The sequence below is a fragment of the Canis lupus genome, chromosome 3 (assembly GCF_003254725.2).
Source record: "Canis lupus dingo isolate Sandy chromosome 3, ASM325472v2, whole genome shotgun sequence".
Classification (NCBI taxonomy): domain Eukaryota; kingdom Metazoa; phylum Chordata; class Mammalia; order Carnivora; family Canidae; genus Canis; species Canis lupus.
Window position 1 is genome coordinate 55,346,069 of NC_064245.1, and position 18,886 is coordinate 55,364,954.

The 18,886-nt window shown below is 46.6% G+C and overlaps 1 protein-coding gene across 5 annotated transcripts in view; it reads left to right on the forward strand.

Annotated features, from left to right (window-relative positions):
- Positions 1–18,886, forward strand: part of SH3GL3 (SH3 domain containing GRB2 like 3, endophilin A3) — a 135,768-nt gene that overhangs the window by 89,590 nt on the left and 27,292 nt on the right. For 4 of the 5 annotated variants that reach the window (XM_025437082.2, XM_049108512.1, XM_035714390.2 and 1 more), the window contains 3 exons: positions 1,701–1,844; positions 5,937–6,070; positions 9,519–9,677. In XM_025437082.2, coding sequence (XP_025292867.1) covers positions 1,701–1,844; positions 5,937–6,070; positions 9,519–9,677 — 437 coding nt within the window. The remainder of the gene's footprint in view (positions 1–1,700; positions 1,845–5,936; positions 6,071–9,518; positions 9,678–18,886) is intronic. The other variant, XM_025437084.3, reaches the window with a different exon arrangement.

Below are 18,886 nucleotides of genomic sequence, written 5' to 3' on the forward strand. Positions count from 1 at the left end.
GATAAATCGGCCAACACATACTTTGCTAGCGCTTACTTCTGGTGAGGTGCTTTCCTGGATCCTGGGATAGTGTGAAGCGGGACCCAGATCCCAGCCTCAAAGAACTGACATTGGAAGAGGGCAGGAATGGCTGAGAGCCAACAGTGAAAGTGTCCACTTGGACAGAGGCCTCTCGTTACTTCCAGTTTAATGGCTATTAGCCACATGACTGCCATCCCCCAGTTTCTACCCTGGCAGTGGGAAGGAGGAGCTGAGCTTGTGTGTGTGTGTGTGTGTGTGTGTGTGTGTGTGTGTGTGTGTTGTTGGAGAGGGAAGGCTTTGTGCACAGAACCAGGAAGAAAATGGCTTTGAAGCTGAGGTGGGCCAGATGCAAAAAAGGCTGGCACTGGGAGTGTCTGAAGCAACATCCACATTACCTGAGAGACTGTGGGAAATGCAGAATCTTGGGCTCATCCCAAATTGCCTGAATCAGACTTTGCATTTGAATAGGATCTTTGGGTGATTTGTATGCACATTACAGCTTGAGAGGCACTAGACTAGAATACATTAAAACAAACGTGTAATTATTAAAGTCAAAGAAAATAAAAAGTATCCTTTTACTTCCTAAAGTTACCTCAAACACCACAAGGTAGTATGGGATTCGCTCTCTGGTTTGTAGAATAAAGTCCCAAATCCTTAGCGTGGGATTCGGTTCACAGTCACATTTTCCCATGGATATCTCCTGGTCTGTCCTGTTTTGATTTCTGTTTAAGTCAAACCAGCCTCCTCTTTATCTTTTGGTTATAAACCATAAGCATTCCCTCTTCCACGCTTCATTGACGCGATTTCTGCCTTTTTAGGGGCATCTTTCTATCTTTACTTAGCAATATCGCTTATAGTTTCCTTTTCCCGACACCATCCCAAACTTTTATCTGCAAAGTACACCTTGTAAATTCTGCCTTACGGAGTAACTAGTCTCTGAGCCCCTTTAGGCCTGATGCTGTCCTGGGTCTTTCAGGAGCCCCAGGACATGGCATAGGGTGTCACACAGAGTTGGGATCAGTAAACACTCATTGCCTGAATCCAAGAAAAGCAGCTCAGGAGCGGTGGCCACCCATGATCCCCTGATCCCCCGAAGGGCTTGGGGGTCCAACTGCAGCAGGGGGCCCTCCACACAGGCTCATGTTCACTCAGGGGAAGTCGTAAATGGGAATGTGCAGCAGTCCCTCATCATGATGTTGCACATGATCAGACCAAATGGATTCTTGGTGCCCGGGGAGGGCATTAAGGGCCCGTTAGTGGTTTGACGCATCCACCTGAGCAATTCTGTCCTGAGTTACAGGTTGGTCCCCAGGAGGAATTGCCTGCCCTGACTCAGGGCGTGGGGGTAGGCAGGCCTTTTGCAGTGTCTCTCTCTGCCCCTGAGGTTAGGGCAACCTAGTTACTGCTCTCTGGGGTCAGTGGAGGGTGTTTCTGTTTTCCTTCCTGGCTGTGCTGTAGTGCGCTTAGCTCCTCCCTGGGAGACAGAATCTAGGAGATCCTGTGGGAGGTGAGAGCGGCTACATTGCCCCATTCCACACCCCCCACCCCTACCCTCAGGGCTCCTACATGTTGTCCACCCAGGGTGGGGAGGCTGAGTTTTGCCATCAGTTTGTTAAATGTGATGTACCTCTGGCTGCACTGTGTCATTTTAAGGAATTACAAATGACAATGTTTTTAAGCATACAGAGCTAAGCTAGGAATGCTGAACACTGTGTCGAAGATTCGAGGGCAGGTGAAAACCACTGGCTACCCACAGACAGAAGGCTTGCTGGGCGACTGCATGCTCAAGTATGGGAAGGAGCTCGGGGAAGGCTCCACGTTTGGTGAGTGTTCACATGTGACCTGGGCCGGGTATAGGTGGTGCACACTGCCTTCTTTTTTTATTTTTTTTAATATTTATTTATTTAGAAAGAGAGAGCAGAGTGGGGGGCAGAATCCTCAAGCAGACTCCCCGCTGAGCAGGAAGCCCGACCCAGGGCTCGATCCCACGACCCTGAGATCATGACCTGAGCTAAAACCAAGAGTTGGACACCCAACGAATAGACTGAGCTACCCAGGCACCCCTCAATGCCTTCATTTTAACAACCTTATTGTTATTTTTCTTTTATATCTCCTGAATCATACATGTTCATTGCAGGAAGTTTAGAAAATATAAGCAAGTAAAATATGAGAAAATAAATGCCAGCATCACCCACAATCACACATCCAGATCCTTTGTTTATTCTCATATATATTCACATGCACCCTCACAGAATCATAATGGAGTTGTGGTGTATATATCCTTAGACTTCATGTAACCTGTTTATTCCCATTGATTATATCCTGATCCACGTCATAAAATAATTATTAATCTTCTATGATATTGTTTCTGAAGGCTGCATAATAATCCATGTGTGATGTCATAGCTCATTCCATCAATCCCAATTATTAAATACTTAGATTTTTTTTACTTACGCAAAAAAATTTTACATAGTGTTTATACAACCGTGTTCATAGGCAAATCTTTGGGGCTAGCCAAGATTATGTACTTAGATGAAGTCCCTAGTCGTGAAATTGCTGGATTGAGAGTGTGCCTGTTTCTGCAGATTTTTTGAAGAATTATTTCCAAAGGACCCTCCAGAAAGGTTATGCCAGTTGCACACTTGCCAGGAGTGCATGAGTGTATGTTTCCCAGCACAATTGCTAACTGCAGGAATTATTTTTTTTACTATTAAATAACTGATAATTTGATATATAGCATGTAAAATTGATCTCTTGGTGATGTTTTAACTTTGCTTTTTGGATTATGTGTAAGGAAGCATTCCTTCCTGTTTGTCATCATTTTTGTTAATTGTGTATGTGTATCCTTTACCTGTTCTTTCATTAAGGTGTTCATTTTTTTTCCCTTTCCTTGTTCATGAGCTCTTTCAATGGTCAGGATATTTGCTCTTTGTCTGCCATGTATGCTTGTGAAGTTACACCCCAGGTAGGCATTTACCTCTGACCTTGTAGATGGAGACCTCTATAATGGAGAGAGATTTCTACTCTTTATGTTGTGGGACTCATACACCTTCCTTTATGGCTTATGGCTTTGTAATTGTGTTCAGAAAAACTTTCACCCCCCCCAACCCGCACAAATTGTGTAAATGTTTATTTATACTTTTCTTTTGAAACAAGTTCCTTTTCTTACCCCTAAATTTCCATGCTTCTGAGTATAATGGGCAGATATTGTGCAATAGGGTTCTGATTTTGTTTTCTCACATATGTATAGCTAATTGTTCTGATACTTCATTAAAAAGTTCAACTTTTCCCCTCTGATTTAAGAGAAACTTTGTTACAGATTAAATTTTTTATTTTGTTTTTTTTTTTTTTTTTTTTTTTTTTTAAAACTTTAAATTTTATTTATTTATGATAGTCACATAGAGAGAGAGAGAGAGGCAGAGACACAGGCAGAGGGAGAAGCAGGCTCCATGCACCGGGAGCCCGATGTGGGATTCGATCCCGGGTCTCCAGGATCGCGCCCTGGGCCAAAGGCAGGCGCCAAACCGCTGCGCCACCCAGGGATCCCAAATTTTTTATTTTGTTTGTTTCTGGTCTTTCTCGTTTGTTTTCTTGATCTGTACCCTATTTTGATCCAGTGCCATATTTTAAGTAATATAATTTTAAGGCTGATTTTCATAAACTTAACTAAAATTTCCCCTTGTTATTGCAAACATTTCACAGATATACTCACCTTTGTTTTTTTTTCAGATGAAACCTAGAGTCCTTTTAAGTCTCCTTTATTAAATACAAACAACCTACTAAATTTTGATTGGGATTTCTTTAAATTAATAAATTGAGAGTGAGTTGAATGTTAACCTGTTCACTCTTCTAGGATAATTTGTCACTTTGCTATTCATGTAGTGGTAACAAGGCAAGATATGGAAATTGAGAATTCAGATACTTGGCTATAGTAATTAATCTAGTAAATTGTGGGGAAAAAATCTCCTGCAAACTTAAAAAAAAAGGTAACAGGGGTGCCTTGTGCCTGGGTGGCTCAGTCGGTGAAGCATCTGCCTTTGGGTCAGGTCATGATCTCAGGGTCCTGGAGTCGAGCCTTGCATCAGACTCCCTGCTCAGTGGAGAGCCTGCTTGTCTCTATTCCCTCTCCTTGTGTTCCCTCCCTCTTAAATAAATAAATAAAATATTTTAAAAAAAAATTCCCAATACTAAAACATTCATCAGTCACAGGGATAACAATATCCTTCAGAGCAGTATAAGGTGAATTTTATTTTATTCCATGAGTGAATGCAGACAAGATGGCTTATTCCTTCTCCTGAGGGCAGACCCGTTGAGGAGATAGGTGAGGGGGCCGGGCAGGCCCTCACAGCCAAGGCCAGTCTGCAGTGACTAGGCAGGGGGCTTGGATGGGTGGACAGTTTGAGCTTCCCAGGTCCCTAGCACTCTAAGGGAACTTGTGTTAAGGAGGAGAGCCCATGTCAGGAGAGTGTTAGGACAGGTAGGTTGCTTGCTGTTCTGAGGAAGAGACTGTGGAATGCTTTCCTTTTGGGCCGCATGGTAGAAATTGCCTGAAATGCAGAAGCCTCAGGGAGTGGAAGCTGAGCCCCACGTCCTAGTGGAATCTAAAGCACTAAGCTTGAGCAAGGGGAAGGACTGTCAGATCCATGGAGGTGACGGCCAATATTCAGAATTAAGTTTTTGGAGTCTTCAGAGAAGCATTTGGAAATGTTTCTGGTATCTCTGTGCCAGCTAATCCACAGTTATTTGCAAGTGGGAGTCCTGGTAGCTGGGCGTGGAGGTACCAGGGCATAATCCAGTAAAAGCTGCCACCCCTGCCCAAGCCAAGCATTGCTGGCCTGGGCCTTATTGAAGAGCAAACCTTGCCCATCCTGCTGACAGGCTGTCTCCTGTGACACTGCCAGGCTTTCTTTGACATCAGAAAGGGTTAGGAGCCTTAGAACCATCTAAAGGATATGGGGAGTGACCTCAAGATCTAGTAGCTAGAAGCTGACAGGAGGTTTTGTTCCTTTATTTCTATTGTAACCTTCATTGGTTGATACTTAGCCCTGATGAATGAATCCTTTTATAGTTTACAAAGAGGGATTTTGTTCTGGAACTTCTAAGGAGCCGTAGGTGCCAGTTCACAAAGCTAGAGATTTCCCTGCTCTCTGAAAGTAGAACATTCCTATAGAGCCTTTTGTAAACCAAAATGGTGTTAAGCAAAGAGGAAATTAGCATTAATTTACATGGAAAAATTGAGGGGTGTTACCAGACCTTAAAAAATAACCTCTCTTAGGCTTTTCTCATAACTTAGGACACCTCTTGCTAGTGCATGCACAGAATAAATTGAGTTAAAGCACAGGTGCTTGCAGACACAGTTCAAAGCTGTGGTAGCTGGATGCCGGGGTGCTCTGCACAGTTCTCACGACTTGGGGTAGACGCTGCCTCTTTGACTTGCTTACCAAACAAAGGCTGAATGTTATTCTCACTTTTTTCCTTTTTTTTTTTTTTTTTTTTTTTTTTTTGGTAACAGCAAAAGTCCTCTTTGGATTTCTTTCAGTTAGCAAAAACTTGCACTAATATAGGTCTCTTATAAAAATGAAGGGGCACAGCATGAACTTTTGAAAAGCTGGGGATTGCTGTACCAGTTTTTAAAGAGGAGCTTTATCCCCATCTCGTGGCCAAAATGGGAAATGCTTCGGTCCGCCTGAGCCTCCTGCCTATGAGTACAGAGCGTTGAGAGGAAAATACAGACCATAGGAAGACTTTCTTTATCGCTCTCTTCTTTTTTTTTTCTGGGTCAGGATTCAGCAGTCCTTGGGTGAGGACCTTTCTGCACCATCATCCACAAACTTTTGGGAAGGAATTGAATAGAATCACCTTTATCCTCAAGTATTCTGCTAAAGAACCTTTTTTATTTGCATTTTCTGTTCAAGGCAATGCATTGATAGAAGTTGGTGAATCCATGAAGCTAATGGCTGAGGTTAAAGACTCTCTTGATATTAATGTAAAGCAAACTTTTATCGATCCACTTCAGTTACTCCAAGACAAAGATCTAAAAGAGATTGGGGTAAGTCTTCCAGGCTATATAATCTATCTGTTGCTACTTAAAATGATGTCTGTATTTAAAATCATTAGAATGCTTCTGTGGGGATTCAGTGAAAGCATCATTTTATTTTTCCAGCTCACTGGGAAAGGGACCCAGGACCTCTGAGCCCTTCATTCTGTGTCTTACTGAAGCCATCTAGAAGCCAAGATAAGGAAGCATATTTCCACAGCCATGTCTTCCATAGCAAAATGACTCCATAACTTCATAGTGGAATTTTTATAATCAAAATCATACCATATCAGTCCTCTTTTTTGATACTTTGCACCAGACCAGTAGTAGTTATTTTTCACGGCTTCTCAAGGAAATTAGTATCTGGGAATTGACATTTTGTTTTTGGAAAACTGTTAAAAATGGCCTTCCAGAGCACACATGGGAGCTCTCAGGGACCTGTAAGTGATTGCATGTCACTTGCCTGGTGGTGTTTTTGTATATGTGCAAAAACAGCCTTGAGATTTCTACCCCACTGGGACTTACTCTGGAGGGGCAGCCTGCCTTTACTTCTGGCATCCTCTTAGGTTGCTGCCTGGAAGACCTGCCTCCAGGTGTCTTCAAGCATGAGCTGAATGCAAGCCCAGGCCAGCTTGGAATTCATTTGAACCTTGGGGATGTCCTCTTTCCTTTTTTCAGGGCCAGCAATTGTGGGGTGGCCCCCAGGACTAGCAGCATCAGCATGACATGTTACAAAGGCATGTGCTTGAGCACTATTCCAGATTTTCCGAATAGAAAGTCCTAGAAGCCTATATGGGTCTTAGCATTTAAAATGAAACCAGAGGATGTGGAGGAGAATTCAAGGAGGTTGAATGAAAAACAAAAGCAACCATTCAGAGATGCCCGGAACATTCAGCTACCCCCGATTCCCCATATCCCTCTCACGCCTCACTCCTGTGGTCCTCTTTCCCATCCCTGTGGGGAAAAGCAGTGTCTCTCCTGCCCTCTGAAGCCAGGCCTCTACGGGGCCCTGGAGTCCATTGCCATGTCTGTTGTCTTCTCTCCTGAACCTCTGTTCTTCCCCTTTCTATCTATTGGCTTCTTGCAGCTAAAGTCTAGACACATAGGCACAGCAGCCCTTGTGTCCCCCCCGCCCCCAACCCGCATCCTCCTCCCCCATTGCACTCTCTGCACCACTCTGGGGGCAGCCTTCCTAAGATGCTGACTGTCGCTGGCAGTGGACTAGAGAGCCGCCACGTCACAGCTGATTCTCTGCCTCTCCCTCCTCTGGAGCGGCCCACTGAGCCCCAGCCAGCTCTGCCATCCAGCCTCTCTGCGATGTTTGCAGCCCCCAGGGATGCTTTGCTGTGTGCGGTCCTCTGTCCCTTGTCTTTCTCACCCTCCTCTCCCCACCCTCCCTGCTAAGCCAGGTCACCTCTCAGGTCTCAGATGCCCTTTCTCTTGGGAAGCCCTGTTTTCTCCTGCCTTGGTCATACGCTTATATGCTGCCCTGTGCCGTGAGCATCACTGCTTTCTCCTCCTGTTGTTCAGCGCTAAGTGCCTCGGCATCCTGCTTCATTCACTTCTGTGACCACAAGGCCCAGGATGAGGTTTGTGCTCACAAATTACTAAGGAACAGATGACTCTAGAGAAGAAGGGACATTCTGGGGACATGAGGATGTCCTTCCCGAATGGAGAACTTTAAAACCAGATGTCCCCTTGGCTGAAGTACATAATATGCTATTTCATCTTGTGCTGTTGTCCTTGAGAAAAACGCAAAGTCCTCTGGGCAGCGTAGCTCTTCCACTTGACCTGCTTCAGAGCTAGCTGTGGACACAGATATGCACCAGACACATGTGCAAGATACACCCATACTTCAGTGTTGTCCATGCCCTACGCAACAAAATAATGTCCTGAGTGGCATCTCTTGTTGCTCAGCTGCTATTTGACACAGAAACACTCTAAATCTACACTTAAGTCCTATGATGATCAAGAGTTCAGAGTCTAGTCTTCAGAAGCCATTCCCAGTCTCAGCTGTGTTGTCTGTGTCTCAGATGCCAGGAGTGGAGAACCTGCTCCTTTAACACCAGCTGACTGATCTCTGTAAAGGGTTTTATGGATTCCAGATATTTCTTGGCCCACAAGCAGGAGGCTGGCCATCCCCATCCCCATTTTACAGCCATACACAGAGAATCAGAGGAAATAATAGATTTGCCCAGAGTCACAGAACATAGAGGAAAGATACTTCTGGCTTTTATCCATATGCTCTTTTCATGTATTCGTTATGGAAGTAGAACCAGTGCTTTTCACTAAAATGCATAGTACATCCATACTTCAGTGGGATAGTCTTTGTTTTGTGTGTAAACATTTGATATCAAATACCTGCTTTCCAAAGATTACATGTATAAACTCTTCCAGACCTCTCCCTTGCCCCAAACAACTGTCCTGTCTATAGTATTTCTGATATGGGATCCCTCTGCTTGAACACAAACTGTGATGGGGAATTTACCACCACACAAGGTAGCCCATTCCATGAATGGACAGGTCTAATATTTGCAGTTCTTACATTTTGTTAAGGAGATCCTTAAAAAAAAAAAAAAAAGAAACCTCACCTTTTCAGAGGTTGTAAGTGTCTGTCCTCTGTGTCTACATATGCATTGATAACATTTATTCAACTTGTTCTGTAATTGTTTGGGAACTTTATGGAAGATGCATAAGTATTCTAGAGGCTACTAGTGCTTTTATAATCTACCTCATAGTGAGGAGTTGATAGTAGTGCCAAAGGAAATGTACTTATTTTTGGTGTAATTTTGTTAGAAATTATCTAGACATTAATAGAACTGAAGTGAGGGGTCTTATAAAGAACTTTGGAAAATGGAATTTGAGTGCTGATACTATGTCCTTATTTTCCATATAAATACTCATTCTACCATCCCACCCGTCCACCCACCCACCCATCTATCTACCCACCCATCCATCGATTCACCCACCCATTCACTCACTCATCCATCCATCCATCCATCCATCCATCCATCCATCCATCCATTCACTCATGCATCCACCCATCCACCCATCCACCTACCCATTCACCCACCCATCCACCCATCCATCTACCTACCCATCTATCTACCTACCCACTCACCCATCCACCCATCTGTCTGCCCACCCACCCATTCATTCATCCGTCCATCTGTCCGTCCATCCATCCATCCATCCATCCATCCACCCATCCACCTACGTGCCCATCCATCCATCCATCTAACCAGCAGATATTGTGGAATATTCCACAAATATTCCATGAGGATCTATAGTAAAGGTAGCCCCTAGTGAATGCCGGGGCCACACAGATGTCTAAGATATGTCCCTTCCCCTAGAATTTAGGCTGACAAAAAACAATGGATATTTTCATGGAAACAACAGAGATTTCTTTGCCCCATGTTTTGAGTGTACAGTCTCTGAAAGACTCCTTTGTCTTGTATAGCACCACCTGAAAAAGCTGGAAGGCCGCCGCCTGGATTATGATTATAAAAAGAAGCGAGTAGGTAAGATACCAGATGAAGAAGTCAGACAAGCGGTAGAAAAATTTGAAGAGTCAAAGGAGTTGGCTGAAAGAAGCATGTTTAATTTTTTAGAAAATGATGTAAGTATTTAAACCAAACAGGAGACTTTAATGTGAATAAAAACATTTGAACGTATGACTAGGACCAACATGTGGAGGAGCTCTTGAGCTTTGGTTTACAAAAGCTTCCAGAACTTTCGGTAGCCATTATCACCTGCCTCAGAAATACCTTCAGACATTTGGCAAGTCCCAACCCACACCTCAGGTCTCAAGAAGTCCTGTTTATCTCAGGATTTCTCCTGGGATGTGCAGCAGGTGGCCCTGGGGAGGGGGTCGTTTGGGGAGTCGGGAGGTTGGCAGATCGGCCTTTGTATTTGAAGCCAGAGCATTGTGGTTTTGCAGGCCAATGGACAGCCCATGTAGTATGATGTGCAGCTTTGCTAACATTGAGAGAAGCACTCTGTGGGGTAGATATTTGAGGAGGGGCGGCTCTCTGATGCCTTTCCTTGTCATTGTGAACATTCAGGACATAAAAGCATGGCCTGCATCATGCATCTGAGTGGTGGTACTTGTGAACTCGGGAATCGTGAGAGTCTTGACACAGATCCCTCAGAAATGCCAGTATTCTCTTGCACTGTGATTCCCATCAGCTTTTATTTTTATTTGTCCAAGAGAAGCCGGATTTAGCGTACCTTGGAGGCATGGTAACACCCCCACTGGGGCACCGAGAAGGCTCTGTAGTGAGTCCTTTGGTGTTTGTTGCTGCCTGACTGGAAGAGGCTCCTGCCACTAGCTTGGCTCCGGCCTCCCTGCCCGGAACCTGGCCTTAGCGATGCTGTGTGCTGTTTGGGGCCAGCCTTAGCTCTGGACCCTATTTGCCGAACTTTCAAACCTGTGGAGACAAGTCAGAGGATTTATTTATCTGCAAAACCATGTTCTTCTAATAGTTTTTTAAAAGGTCTATCAAGGTCTTGCATTTTTGAGTCAAGTCAAACAAAAGTACCTTTTATTTGCCGTGGTGATAGGGGGAATTATATTCCATGTTGAAGAGACAATAATCCCAGAGAAAATCATTTGAAAACCCCCAGGTCCATTAAGCCTGAGTCCTGAAAAGTATACTCTATTACATTTCTCCTTTTAATTTCTGATCAGGCTTTTAAAATGTCTTATGGGAAATGGGAAGAGGTGTAACTGTTTGCTCTGTTTTTCTGATTTATTTTCCCTTAAAAATAGAAATTTTCTCTTAACATTGTCCTGAAGCAATGGACAATTTTGGTTTTGTTTCATTTCAGAGTGCCATATTTGACTTTTTGAAGTGTTCAGAATGTGATTTCAGAGTGTGACATATCCAGTGCATCTAACCCTTGTCTGCGTAGCCCACATCATCCTTCTGGTCCCGTGCCTGGTAGTGGTGGGTGCAAACTCTGAGGTTGAATCTCGTGTGTCAGACCTATTGCCTGACCCACGTGCTCCTCTTCGGGACTTCATTCATGAACCACGATGATGGGCTTTTGCAACGTATTCTACTAGGGGCCTGGTTCAGTTTTCTGCCTTTGCCAGTTCACCCAAGAGACCTGTTTTCTCCCTTTAGGATAAGGTGGCAGTCAGGAATGATCCCTTCCATATAAAAACTCAGTTATTGATCCCTTCGCTGACAGTGACCATATTCACAAATGAGTTTACTGCCTACCCCCTGCCCTAGCAGAAGTAATGGCTAGTTCTTGACTCAGACTCTGCGGAGGCAGGGCTTCCTGGGGTGGAGGGCACCCTGTGCCTCTGGGGAGCCTGGGCAGCTCCATCAGTTCAGAGCTGGGTCTACACCTCCACTACCAGGCTGTGCCCGCTTGTTCAGGGATGGCCTTTCTGCTTCTGCCTGTCCTTTGACAAAAGCCCCTGGAAAGCAACCTCAGAGGTAGGTGGAGACCAAAATCCTAAGACAGCAAAGGACTTTCCAACCGCCTTGGGACTGGGCTCCTTCCCTTTCCCTGCCCTCCTCTCCCTCTGCCATCTTTAACTGCGGTTGCCACCTGTGTGCTCTGATTGCTGATTGTCACAGGAATGGCCAGAGTGGTGCTGAAGAGGTTGGTGGTGATGATGACAATGATGGTGACAGTGACAGAGGGCCATTTGCTGAATGACTCATGGTAGAGTCTAAAAGGGGCCCTGGGGGAGGCCCCTCTAGCCTGGCATACCTGCTTTGACCTTTTCTCCTTCCTGGGGTTGTGGTTGAGGACACTCACAAGTTACTGTGTAAACTCTAGATGGCTGCCTTCCTTCTGTTGTTGGGGCAACAGCAGCCAGACCCAGAAGGGGGATGGTTTTGTCCTTTACTGTGTCAGTGTGTCTGGGCCATATCCGGGTGGCCTGGCAGTCCTCTTGACCAGCAAAGGTGTAGAAAGTCTCCAGTTCAGTCCTTGGCCCTGACATGCTAAGGCGGAGGTTGGTGTTTAGGCATGAACAGCAGGTGACTTGGAGGGAGAAGACGAAGAGTCAGTGTGTGGAGGGAGGAGGCATACACAGAGCTCTTGCCCCATCCTTGCCCTTCTCTGCACCCAGGCCAGGTCCAGGAGCTCTGCAGCCCACAGAGCCCTGGCTTCCAGCTCTCTCTGGATCACCAGTGCATGTCCAGCCTTTGCCACTCAGTCTCCTCTGTGTCTGCTTCCTATCTGTAAGGAGGCTGTGAAGGAGGAGCTATGTGTTAGGACACTGACTTTTCTTCCAGAAACTGATCCTGCAGCTAAAGATGGCTGGGTCTTAATTCCTGGGAAAGGCAGTGGGTCTGCAAGCCCTGCCTTTGCCCAGGTAATTGGATAGCACATCCCCCTGACCTGGCACCTGCTGGAACCCAGGTCCATGCCCGCTTCTCAAGGGCCTGTGGCCTCAGGGATGTGGTGGCGGGCAGCAGAGGCCTGGTGCTTCCTCCAGACATGAGTGGGAGAGGCCAATACCATTGTGAGATAGAGGTTGGGGGTGCCAGTCAAAGCCATCCACCCCTTTGAGTTCCGACTAATTGAGGAATTGATACAGAAGCCAGATTGGAACCAAGGGGCAGCCCTTTTAACCATTGAGACCACCCAGCAATTATAAAATACAGGCCTTTGGGCAGCTGTGCTGGAGAGTATTCCCATTTGATGAAAGCTGACCTGACTCACCCATCCAGACAGGATCTGAGACATGTGGCCTCTGGCCATGCAAAGTTGGCTTTTGGGGCAGAAGAACCCATCCTACTAATTAAGGAACATTCCCTGGTCTCCTCCCCAGCAGGAGTGAAGCAGGGCTAGAGGAAGTAAATAAGCAGAGGAGTGTGAATGAGGGAGGTAAGGTGGTGTGTCAGGTGGTCTGGTGCTATCTGCCTATCTCTGTCCGGCACTAACAATTCATACCCCAAAGTCTCACTCTGTGGGGAGCAGGTGGTGTCCAGACCTCGTGTCCCGTAGCTTTGGCTAAGACACAATGAAAGCTTCACCAGATAATACCAGAGATCTGCCTGGTTTGAGGAAAGCCCCAACTGAAACTAACAGATTTGGTTTTTCCAGAATCTCTACATGCAGGTTGTGTGGCCCTTCTTAGGATCTTCTGGCCAGCAGGCCATTTGTAGGGGGTTTCCAGGGTGTGGTTGCTCATCTGTCTTCACATCTAGATTCTTCCAATAAGAAACAAAGAGGGACAGCCAAACAAGGCACACGTACCAGCCCCGTGCCCAGAGAACAGGACTTTCTGGAAATCCATGTGGTCAACTTAGGCCTGGGCCAACAATGGGACTCCACCACGTATCCCAGGAATGAACCCACAGGGAGACCTTGGAACCCACTGGGAGTGTGAGGTGGGCAGAGGAAAAGCCGATCATTGCTTGGCAAACCCACATTCTTAATGAATACAGACCTCAGAGCCAGGCTCCAGTTATTGCCCATTCCAGTCAGGGTATGGACACCCTGATTGTCAGGACCCCCTGACCTCCACCATCCTGTGGTGTGGAAGGAAGGAAGGGGTGAGGTGAAGGACCTGAATCATTCACACAGACACTCCCAGGGAAACTGGCATCTGTTTTCCTGTGTGTGGCCAAGCTGCAAGTGGGAGAACCAAAGAGAAGCCTTCTCTGGTCCCACCCTGGAGTCCTTGGCTGTCTTGGCAGTCAGGGCTGGACTGGGGACCTTGGGCATCACTTCAGCAACTGTTCGGGGCTGAGTAGCTTCACTCGTCCATGCACGGATGTGAGCCCAGAGATGTTTCAATCACCAGCTTTCCCCAGGGGCGCTGAAGGGCAGGCCTGTGGCTGAGCCCTTCTGACCAGCTGGGCTGGGTTGGGAGGCTTCCCCTAGGAGAGGGCCCCCTTTGCTCACCACAACTGGCTCTGAGGTAGGGGTGCGGGAAATTCAGCAGGTTGGGTGCCAGCCTCCATCACCCATTTCTTGGGAATGGTGTATCACCTGCAGGCCCCTTAACGCACTCCTTCTGTCTTTGCAGAGTTTATTCCTCACACCTTGGCATCACAGAATGTAGGTCTTTGACTTTAGCAGGAGCCAGAGATAGCACATAGATGGTCTCCATTCCAGGCCGGTGAGGCCAGACGCCTGCATTTCTCTCTAGCTCTCTTGGTACATGTCTCCTGCCTGGGGACTCTCCCTCCATCCCCGGGCTCCTGCAACAAATGTTGTTGCCAGACTGTAGATTCCTGGGCTCTTACCATCAGTCTGGAGGAGCATTTTCTCAAATTCATTCCATGGGAGGTAGTAGGTCCCACTAATAACATCTCTATGGTCTAGAGTTTGGCAAACCCTAGCGTAGACAAAGCTAGGTGGGTTTTCTTGATGACGAGACTCTTCGGAGTCTTTATATGATAGTGTGAAAAATCGATCTCTAAGAGATCCCAGAGGCATAGTACACAGGGGAGTTTCTCAAACCTGTTTGACTGGAAAGCTTTTCCACATCATCATCATTATTGCTGTCATTTCAAGGGACTGGTGACGTGTGGCACAAGGTACATTTGGAAGAATGGGGCTTGCAGAAAGAGCACATATCCAGCAAGGACTGAGCGGCCTGCAATCTGATTCTGGTTTCACTTCCACTCAGCTCTTTGCCCCTTGAAAGTCCCCTTGACCTATGAATGTCAGGCGTGACATGAACGACGACATGCAAGAAAGCCTTTAGAAATAGGGAGTGGAGAAAGCAGGTTAAGTGGCTGTTACCTAGGTTACTAATTTAATTGCCTTGCTCAGACTTTCTAAGAAGCTCTGAATAGAGATCTTGCCCCGTTGGAAAAGGCATCTGTTTATGATCAGACTCCTCTAGCTTCTCTGAGGAATCCAAAAAGAACGGACGTCTTTGATATGACAGAGCAAGGAATCGTTTGGATGGTCCACGATTCAAATCAAAGATGCCATCCATTGGAAGTATGCCATTTTCAGTTGTGAGAGGGACTGGCTTGTCATGTTCCAGAAGATGTGCATTTCCTCATTCTTTCATGGCAAGCACACTGCAGATTCCAGGGATCTGGGTACAGGGCATTACCTACTCACATCCCTGTTCTCTCTCCTCATGTCTGTAGAGGGGCACCCTCTGCCCGCTTACCTGGATGCTAGCTAGTCCTTTGGTAACTGATTGCTGGAGGGTCTGAGGAGGAGAGTCACAGCCCGGCTCCTACCTGGCCACCTGTTTCCGTAACCTTCTGCAGAGAGCTGACCTTAGTACAATATGCATTCCTTCAGGCCATCCTACCTTTGGGTACAGCCCAAATCCTTTGCACTTGGTCTACAGGCCACCCCAGTGGCTAAGATCCAATTCTTAGGGACATAGCCCCAGGGACCTCTTGTATTCATAGCCCACAGAAATATGGGGACATCTATGCTCTGCCTCCATCCCCAGGGCTCAGTACCCCCAACAGCCTCATGCTTATAATCAGCCATGGTTTGCAGCTACCGAGAAGGTTTTGAAGTAGAGTACACCCACAGTGTGACACCCCAGATGTACACTGAGTCTTGCCTCTGGGAAGAGAGCAAGGAACCACCGTGTGGGGTGGAGTCAGCTGTGAAGCCCCTGGGCCCAGCCACGGTGGCACATTCCCATTGTGTTGGGTTTCTGTGAGTCTCAAGGCAACAGCTCCCATCTCCCATAAGCAGGGGACCCTTATCAGCTCTAGTTCCATTGGTAGATTTTGCTTCTTTTGAGAGTAGATGAAAGCAGCTCAGAGATAGTTTCCTCTTCCTGTTGTAACATTACCACAAATGGGTGCCTTCAAACCACACAGATTTACGGTCTTACAGACTGGAGGTCAGGAGTCCTGAAAGCCCGGTGTTGGCAGGGCTGTGCTCCTGGAGGACATAAGAGGAGAAGCCAGTTCTCTGCCTTTTCCACCTTCCAGAGGCACCTGCATCCCAAGAGCATCGCCGCCTCACCCTTCAAAACCTGCAGTGAGGCATCTCCACACTCTTATTCTGCTTCCCCTGATGCACCTCCTTCTTTGACTCTGACCCTCCTGCCTTCCTCTTCTAGGACCCAGTGATAACACTGGGCCACCCAGATAATCCAGGTCATTCTCTAGTTTAAGACCCATAACTCAATCACACTTGCAGAGTCCCTTTTGCCAGGAAAGGTAACATAGTTACAGATTTGGGGAGATGGGCTGGGGTGTCTTTGGGGTCATTTTTCTATTTATTTTTTAAAATTTTTTTTATTTATTCATGAGACACACACACACACACACACACACACACACACACACTGAGGCAGAGAGAGAGAGAGAGAGAGAGGCAGAGACAGAGGCAAAGGGAGAAGCAGGCTCCATGCAGGGAGCCCGACATGGGACTTGATCCCGGATCCCCAGGATCAGGCTGAAGGCTGCACCAAACTGCTGAGCCACCCAGGCTGCCCCACTTTTCTATTCACCACAAGCTCCTTCGGGTTCTGTGAACCCCATCCCCCTGCCCGGGGTAGCTTCCTAGTCCTCACCTGGCCATTTGCCAGCACCGTGGCCTCTCCCTCTTCCTCCTCTAGCTTACAGGGAAGTCTGTGTTATGGCACCTGGCCAGGTGTGACTCCATTGTGAGAGCTAGTACACTCAGCACTGAGATGGGAGCCAGTTCCCTGGTAGGCTTCCTCTGTGCATATGGTGTGAACCCTTCCATGGTGTGCGGTCACACTTCACTCTCAAGGTGGCACCAGCAAAGGGACAGTGCAGATCCCAGCCAGCAGCAGAACTAAACTTTCCTTCTCATCCCAGGTGATCTTTCCCAAGTTAACAGGTGGATTTGCCAGATTGAGCGGTGCGGCCAGTGAAAGAAATGCTTTACCTTCTGGACAGGTACTCGCAGGGCCTGGCTTTACCACTACCTTGGTTCTGCCTATCCAGTTGACTTCTTCTTCCTCTTTTTTTTAAGATTTTATTTATTTATTCATGAGAGACACACAGAGAGAGGCAGAGACATAGGCAGAGGGAGAAGCAGGCTCCCAGTAGGATCATGACCTGAGCCAAAGGCATCTACTCAACCACTGAGCCACCCAGGCATCCCAGGTGCTGACTTCTAACTGTGGTTTGGGAAGTAGAGGCCACCTGCATGCACCTTGCTGCTTATGGCTGGAGGATGGCTGGAAGCCTCCGGCATCTGGCACAGAGAGGCATATAATCCCCCTGTGGCACCGTGTGGCTTCACCGTCAGCAAGATCCTTTGCTGTGTGGTACTGCCTCCTTGGTAGTTGCATTGAGCACCTACTGTGTGCATGCTGTTCTTCCTCAAGTTTTAAGGGGCCTTGGGATTCATTTCCTTACCAAAGTCAGCCATCAAATGAATAGTTACAAATGCATCTCTAGGTTACATGACTGTTTTACCAACCAGAGAGGAGGGCTGGTGATCTTTCCCTCTACCCCTCCCTATCATCCCTCCATATGTTTCAAGAAATATTCATTTTTTCACTGCTCCTTTGAAAAGAGAAAAGTCAGACATATTTCAAAGTGGGTATTAAAATAGTAATTAACTTTACCAGAGACAGAGAGGTATGGCACAGATTTGACCCAGCTCGCAGCCCTCCCACCGTTAGGGGGGACATTTCCTACTGCGGTAGATTCTACTGTGGTCGAGTTAGGTCGTGGCACTGGACTTGTTTAAAAGAAAAAGCCAAGGAGGCGAAACTTAAGAAATCCTTGGAATTGTGTAGGGGCCAGGCTGTCTTTGTTTTGTTTACTGGGTTTTGGGAAATTTAAGGCTCAGCTTGTTGCTTTTCCAGCCACAAGCGTGGCAAAGCAAATGTAACACACCAGGATCTCCTCGTTCAGATGCTGATCACAGTGGGGCACATGTGGAATGCTGTGCATATCTTAAGTGCCCGCTGAACCCGTTTTTAAAGTGGTGTGCGTGCACAAGGAAAATGAACTATAGAGGTAGCCAGAGCACGGTCTTTAACAACAAATGGAAACGGCTTGGATCTTTGAAGGTGAACGAATCCATGGTTGGTTTTACAGGATGAGCGTATATGGGTGAATAAGCAGGACATACTTTGCCCTAAAACCCCTTTAGCACATGGAAATGATGCACAGGCTTTGGGGAAGCTTTGGAAGAGGGGGATCTGTTTTGCTTTGTCTCCTTCTCTGGATCTGGAGGTCAAAGGACTCTTGCTGGGGGCCTTTATTACCTCAACCCAGAGGTCCTGCCCCTGGGACTTGCTGACATCAGTGTCTTGAATTCCTCTTTTCTGGAGCAGCTGCTCAGACCCATGGGGGATGGAGGGAATCCCTCAGGCCCTACAGGGGACGTCTGTGCCTCAATCTGTGCATCCCTTGGTCTTCCAGGCTTTCTTTTTTTTTTTTTTTTTTTTTTTTTTTGGTCTTCCAGGCTTTCTTATGTGACGGAGCTTTTTTACTTTGATTTTTTCCATCCACTATGATTCGGTCACTAATTTCATGAAAGTGTGGATTCAGGGGAACAAGAGATGCCAGAGGCTATGGAGTCCATTCCTTTCAGCTGTATGTTTTGGGGCTATGATTTTGTATGGAGGGCAAGAAAACATACAGGCGGCTGGCAGGTCCTTGCCCCGGTGCACACCCTGCCTCTGGTTTCCTTTCTTACGTGAGAACAGTTTCATTTACTTAGTTTCCTGATTTAACTTAGCTAAAAAATGCCCGGAGAGATATTTCACTGAGGAAGCAGTTCATTTAGTGAATGTTGGCTTCTCGTGTAATTGGAAAAGCTTTATCTCTCTGTTTTCAGATCCATGAACTTTATAGCATAAAAAAAAAAAAAAATCTCCTGAGAGTATCATCTACTTGGAAAAACAAGCTTTTGTTGAGTTGAATCACATTT